We start from the raw sequence: 8486 nt of genomic DNA on the forward strand, positions 1-8486 counted from the left end.
TTTTTTTTTTTTTTTTTTTTTTTTTTTTTTTTTTTTTTTTTTTTTTTTTTTTTTTTTTTTTTTTTTTTTTTTTTTTTTTTTTTTTTTTTTTTTTTTTTTGGATATATTAACATTTTTTAAATGGTAGAAGAAAAATAATATATTTCTTATATACCCATTTTATGAATGATCCAAAATAAAAAAAATTACACAAACATATACATATAAATATATATATTTATATATGAATATATATATATTTTTAATTATTCGGATATTGGGTATTACCCTGCTAAATAAATATTACGTTTAATGCTTCATTTTATTCTTTACATTTTATATGAACATTTTTTCATGTTTAAAGACAAGAAATTTAATTATTAAAAAAAATACTTAAACGCAAGAAAGACATAAGAAAAAAAAAAAAAAAAAAAATAAATTACACAAACATGTATATATATATATATATATATATATATATATATATATATATTATATTTACATATTTGTAAATATTTATTTATTTTTACAATTTTATATATTTTACTTTCCTTGTAGAAGCGCTCAAATTTGGACTTATATATAATGATGGCGTATTAAATATTTATATACTGAATGTAAGATTCACATAAGTACTTATATCAACAAATATCTTATTTATATAATAAATGTTGTGACCTTTTCAATAAATATATATAAATAAATATATAAATTTTTTTTTCTATTAATTTGTCGGTGCATAAAAATATTTTTATTACAGTTTTAATAATATATAATTTGAAATATGTAACCTGGATAATTAAATTATTAATATATACATATATTAATATATATATATTAATATATATATATAAATTTATTCGTGTGAACCCTTAAGGGTGGTTTTATTTATAAGCGCACTTACATATATTACATTATATTTAAACAACAGTTTTATTCATTATTTAATATATATATATATATATATATATATATATATATATATATAATAATCATTGTTTTTAATTTTTAATCGACATAAATTGAACTATTGTAATTTTAATAAACATATAAATAAATATTTATATACATATATATATATATATATATAGATATATACGAATGACCTTTAAAACTTTTTTAAAACAAAATAAAACGTTATAAAAAAAAAAAAAAAAAAAAAGTTTTTGTTCTCCTTTTTTCTTCCTAAATTATACTTCCTAATATATGAAAAGTATACAAAGATATACTTAATAAAAATATAACAAAAAATTATAGTTATTTTATTATATATGAAATTTTCATTCTTTTTTTTTTTATTATGGAATATTAATTATAAATAAATATTAAAATATATATATAATATATATATATATATATATATATATATATATATAAGCCTTAAATAATATAATAATAATATATATATATATTAATATATTAATATATAACGGTAAGATTTATTTATCTATGAGAGTATATAAAATAATTATATATGTATATATATAATTTAATAAATAAATTATACATATATATATATATGCATTATTATATAAAAATAAATATATAAAAGAATATATTTTATATAATATGTATTATATATATGTATATTATTTCATGTTATATACTATATATATATATTTATCATATTATACATTTTTTAATATTATTATATATATATATATATATATTATATATATATATTATTATATATAATACAACATTTTGTTATTTTAATATTTTTTTATTTTTATTTTTATTTTATTTTATTTATTGTATTTTTTTTTTTTTTTTTTGTATTCATTTTTTTTACGTATTTATATAATAAAAAATTATATATAATGATTATTATGACTTAAGTTGTACTGTTGAAAGAAGAAAAAAAATATAATAAAAAAAAAAAATAAAATAAAAAAAAATAAAAAAAAAAATAATATATATAAATAATAAAATAAATAATATAATATATATTTTATAGATATAGTAATACATACATATATATATATATATATATATATATATATATATATATATATAAAATATTTATATTTATTTATTTATTTATATATTATTTATATTTTTATGTTTACAAATGTAATATTATATATAAAAAAGATTAAATAAAAACAGTATATCTTTTATTTAATCCCGTGGACAAAAATAAAAAGAAAAATAAAAATAAAATTTGTATTTTGATGTATGAAGGAGATATATTAACTATTTAAATTTAAAGAGAAAAATACATTTTTTCAAAGGACGTCTCTTCACCTATATGTGTATATATATATATATAATAATACATATTATATATTGAAATGTATTATATATATATATATATATATATATATATATATATATATGTATATAATATAATTTATATATTTCTTCCTTGAGATGTATTTAGAAAAAATGATCAGAAAATATTAGAATATCTGTAAATTTATTAAAAAAAAAAAAAAAAATAAAGAAGAAGAGAATATAATAATAATAATATATATATAATAATAATAATATATATAATAATAATAATAATATATATAATAATAATAATAATATATATAATAATAATATATATATATAATATTAATAATTATTATTATTATTATTATTATATGGATAAGTGAAAAAAAGACTAATCATCGATATTTTGAATTATATATTTAAAATGAAAGAGTTAAGTTTAGATAACGAGTTAGAGCTGTTTTATGAATATATTACATCATTTGAATATATTATAAGAAATTTTAGTAATTATATAAAAAGGAAAAAAAGAAATTATAAAACGATTAGAAGAAATGATATAATAAATGATGTTGTAAATAAATATTTGAACAAAATTATCCCTATAAAATTGTTGCTTCATATGAAATGTTCTAAGAATAGGAGATTTTATGAAAATTTGTTTATATGTTGTTATTATCATGTCATAATAAAATATATTATACATGATCCTTTGTTTAATTTAGAGAGGATAATAGAATACTGTATTAATCATAAGATAAAAATGGAAAATATTAAAGAGAAGGAGAAAAAAATTGACAAGCATAATGATCAATGTGAAAATAATAAAATAAATAATAATAATAATAAAATAAATAATAATAAAATAAATAATAATAATAATAGTAGTAGTAATAATAGTAGTAGTAATAATAGTAGTAATAGTAGTTGTAGTAAGAAAAAGACGAAGAAAGAAGGGAAGAAAAATCAATATAGTGAAGAAGGCATTTCTGATAATTTCATAGAAGGTTGTGATGATAAAACATTTGATGATTACTTAGAATGTTTTAATTTTATAAAAGAAGATAATATATGTTTTTTAACAAAAAAGAATAAAATGAATATTGTTTATGATATTATGAATATATGTAAAGAAAATAATATATTATATAAAATATTAAATGATGAATATATTATATTAAATGAGACATATGAAGAAATATGTCATGTGACATATTCTTTCGGTATTATGTGTTATGTATTTGGTTTTTATAAATTCTTTAAAATAGAAAATTTAAAAATTATAAAAAATAATAATATATGTTCCTATAATTTATTCCAATGGGTATATGATATTAAATATACTATTATAAAATATTATTCCTATTTATGTAATGATCCTAAGAATATAAAGATATTTCATGATAATATAAATATTATAGATGACAAAAAGAGAAAAAATAATATATCAACAGATCATTTTAATAATATGAATCTTTATGTAAATATTCTTGATAACAATGAATATTTTTTAAATTATATAATATTTTATTACATATGTAATCTTAAAAAAATATGTAATAAATGGTTAAACTTACGTAATAATTTTTTTTATATTTTTAATGAATATATAGAAGAATCTTTTAAAAATAACATCATAAAAAAAAATAAAGAAATGCAAGAAATCTTTTCTATATCCTTATCATCTGGAGATACAAAACAAAAAAAAAATTTATATAATGTGGAGTCACTTCAAATGTGTAATTTAAAAAATGTTATACAAAAATGTTCTTATATAAACGAATGTTTATTTTTTAATAATAATAAAAGGGAATATACTAATCAGAATGAAGAGTATATACACATGTTGAAGAATTCTAGAGAGAAATTTATTTCATACAAAAAAAAATACATAAATTTTGATTTAAAGGATGAGGTAGATATAAGTCTACACAGTGTAAAATTCGTTCTTCATTATGTAAATAGTATTTATAATGATGATGAAAATGATCAAATGGAAATGCAGGATAAAATTTTAGATGATGTCATTTCGTGTGATGATAATATTTCTAAGGAGAAAAAAAAAATAAAATATGAGAAGATTAAGAAGCACTTGGATAATTTATATAACAAAATGAAAAGTATGAAAAGTTCAAAGGTATATATTTGGATGTATTTGTATGTAAACTTTGTGTTTGATTTCTTTTATGTTAATATAAAGAAGAATTATCGTAAAATAAATAATTATTGTTTATGTTTTGATGAGTGTATGCATGAGAATAGTAATGTGGAAAATGTATTAGGTGGTAGTAATAATAATAACAATAATAACAATAATAACAATAACAACAATAATAACAATAACAACGATGGTAATAATAATAATAATAGCAACAACAACAACAACGATAGTAATAATAATAATAATAATAGTAGTAGTAGTAGTAATAATAATAATAATAATATTAAGAAGAAATACATCATTGTGTTTAATTTATCCGGACTTATCGATTTTATTAATAAAAAAAATAACCTGGAAAAAAAAAAGATTTGCCTCATGCTCAAGAATTATATAGACAATGTATTATTTAACGAGTGTAAAGAATTGTTTGTCGAGGAACTAAATGTTGATGAGAAGAAAAATAAAAACGACATTGACGGTGATGATTATCATAAGATTAAATTTTCTCATCCTTTAGAAGAATGGGAAAAAACAAATACAAAAAATAGTATAGATGAAAAATGTAAGAAGAAAAAGAATAATTTATTAGATGAGTCTATAAATAATTCTGTTATTACAAATAATAATATAACATTAGATAATACATATTTATATAATATAAAAAATGATGAAGACAAAATTCATTCGAATGTTTTATTATCATTATCTAAATATTATGAAATTCATAAATATTATAAAGGGAAAATAAAAATAAGTAATTTTGTAAATGATTATATTTATATGTTTATATCTTATTTAACCTTGATAGATATGAAATTATCTTTGTTGCTAGTAGAAAAATATAATCTAACGATACCTAATAAATATTTAGATTTAAGTTGTTATATATATATATGCCAGATGAATAAACAAAATTCAAATATAATTTTTTTTATAAGTAAGTTTGATATACATCGACATATTTTAACAAATGACGTGGCTAATAAAAACCTAAAGGAAAATTATAAGATATATAAAAATATTGAATGTAACAATAATATTATGAATAATGTAATTAATGGTAGCAATAATAATAATATAAACAGTAATAATAATAATAATATAAACAGTAATAATAATAATAATATAAACAGTAATAATAATAATATAAACAGTAATAATAATAATATAAACAATAATAATAATAATAATATAAACAGTAATAATAATATAAAAAATTGCGATATTAATTTTACTTTTCTGGATGACATAATTACTATTTATAAAAAACAAAAAAATGAAATAATTAACTTCAATAATATAAATATAATTCATGATAATATAAATCAAGCTATCCCTCAAAGTCATAATAATATTTCAAATGATGGATTAGAGGATTGTAAAAGTAATGTGTGTACCATTAATAATAATATAAATAATTTGAGAGGTATAGATATAAATAATACTAATGTAAAGGATTACTGTTTTGTATCGGAAGGAAATAATTGTCTACATAATAATTTTGTGAAGAGTGGTTCCTTTGATTTATATAATACAAATCAAGATATTGAAGGCAATAAAAATATGAGAATTAACAAGTACAGTGATGATTTAATAAAATGCAATTTTATGGATAATAAATTAAGAGAAATAAATTTGAAAAAAGATATGAATCTAAGCAATGAAATTTACAAAGATGAGATATGTAATGATGTGATTAGAAATATGTCACATGCTTTTTTAAATAAAGATATGGACATGTATCACAATATAGATATATATAATATAAATCAATTGAACGAATTTAATAATATGAATAAATATTATAATGCTGATAATGTTAAGGATATAAATTTTATGAATAGTAATATATATCCCATAAAAATGAATATACCGTATAATATAAATTTAAATGAAATATTTATGAATGATTGTAGAGTTTCCAATATTATTCATTTTTGTAAAGGTGATAGAACATTAGAATTAGAATTAATTAAACAAAGAATTATAAACGGAAATATAAAATATGCTATAAAATTAATTAAAATATTTAATTATGAATTATTACATTTCCCCAACTTATTTTTTTATTTAAATTACAAATCCTATAATTATTTATTAAGTAGTTTTGATAAAAAATATATTATTTATTATTTATATGACAATCCAAAATATTTAAAAATTTATTTTAATTCTTTGTTAAAAAAGAAGAATAAAGAATCATGTGTGATGTGTATCTATTTCTTATATCCCTTATATATGAACTTGGAAGATATCGATTTTAAAACATTTTTTTATTTATTTTATAAAAATAAGAAGGGAAAGAAAATAAGTTATAGTACAACTGGTTCATATAATAATAATAATAATAATATGAATAATATGAATAATATGAATATGAATACGGTTGGTAATTATATGATCAGTTCAAATAATCCAAATAATATGAATAATATGTATAATATGAATAATTCATGTTTTAATTATAATTATTATAATAATGATGTATATTTTGAAGGAGAATATTACATATGCGATTGCAGGGATGGTAATAAAAATATGTTGACGACATTAGAACAGAACAATAATAATAATATTAATAATAATAATTCATTTTGTATATCTACTTGTAGTAATATTATGTGGTTTTTAAAAAATGAGTGTAATATAATAAATGAAGAATGTTTTACTTTTCGAAATGAAGAAGATATATATTTTGAGAATTTAAATAGAATATATAAAATATGTGATTTATGTAAATATTTCGATATGTTTAAAATATTAAAGAAGATTCATTCTGAAATTATAAAAAGTTCTTTTGATTATTTAATAAAAATGAAAGGATCTTGTTTTTGTCAAAAGAATTACATATGTATAAAGGATGTAGGTTCTTGTTTAAATAACGTAGTTATTATAGATAAATTTAAAGATTTTTACATGTTATATGAAAAAATTAAAAAGAATGAAAAGATACTTTTTATAGATGCTGAATGGAAATGTGCCGTCTTTAGAGAAAATCCTATCATATCAATTTTTCAAATTGCTTTAAAAGATAGTGTTTTATCTTATATTATAGATGTAAAGAATATATCTTTGGAGAATTATCAAGTTAATTATTATATTTCTGATTTGTTTAGAGATGAAAATATTATAAAAATTGGTGTGGCCTTTTTGAATAATGATATGTTACATTTTAGAAAATACTATGATATATTAAATATGTTAACTTGTAAAAAGTATAAAGATATATTAATTGATGATAGCGATATGGGAACTCAAGAAAACGGACTTAAACATAAAATTGTGAATATGAATACTTATAATGATACCGTACCTTTTTATAATAACAATATGAATAATAATAAGAGGAATGATAATCATATATTATTAAAAAAAGTCACGAAGAATATTCATGAATATACAATAAATTATGCTGGTGACACTATGGCGAGTTCGAATAATATGCTTGGATATGATAATAGAAGTTATATCTATGGATACACAAATAATATGAATAGTAACAACAACAACAATAATAATAATAACAACAACAACAATAATAATAATAATAATAACAACAATAATTATAGTAGTAGTAGTAGCTGTTGTAATAATAATTTTTTTAATTTAGGTGAAAAGATAAAAGAAGAATCACACAGTATTAAATTTAATAATAATTTATATGATGATATAAGCTATAAAAATATTTTCCCAGTAAATTATTTTATAAAATATAAAAATAACGATAAATTAATTAATGATCTTTTAAATACAAAATGTAAAACTTGTAATAAAATAGGTATATATAGTTGTATACATAAATATTATAATTTAGAATATATATATAATAAATATTATGATCATTTAAAATTTAATTTTCCATATCTTAAAAAAAATATGAGTTATTCTGTTAAATTCTTTGGTAAAATATTATTTCCAGAAAAACAAGTTAATAAAGAATGCCAAATTATTAATTGGAATTTTAGACCTCTTTCATCAAGTAGTGTTGAATATGCAATATTAGATGTTCTTATTTTAAAAAATTTTTTTTATTTAATTCAAACAAAATTACCCATAGATATTGAATGTGCTTTATGAACATGGTCCAATTTTTTTTTTTTTTTTTTTTTTTTTTTTTTTTTTAAAA

The 8486-nt window shown here is 16.5% G+C and overlaps 1 protein-coding gene across 1 annotated transcript; it reads left to right on the plus strand.

Annotated features, from left to right (window-relative positions):
* Positions 1–2623: 2623 nt before the first annotated feature.
* On the plus strand, positions 2624–8437 carry PRSY57_0724700 (hypothetical protein; the record flags this gene model as incomplete). The annotated part of the gene is made up of 1 exon (XM_012906900.2): positions 2624–8437. The coding sequence occupies one exon, from the start codon at positions 2624–2626 to the stop codon at positions 8435–8437; it is 5814 nt and encodes a 1937-aa protein (XP_012762354.2).
* Between the last annotated feature and the right edge of the window lie 49 nt (positions 8438–8486).

This window comes from Plasmodium reichenowi, chromosome 7, assembly GCF_001601855.1.
Source record: "Plasmodium reichenowi strain SY57 chromosome 7, whole genome shotgun sequence".
Classification (NCBI taxonomy): domain Eukaryota; phylum Apicomplexa; class Aconoidasida; order Haemosporida; family Plasmodiidae; genus Plasmodium; species Plasmodium reichenowi.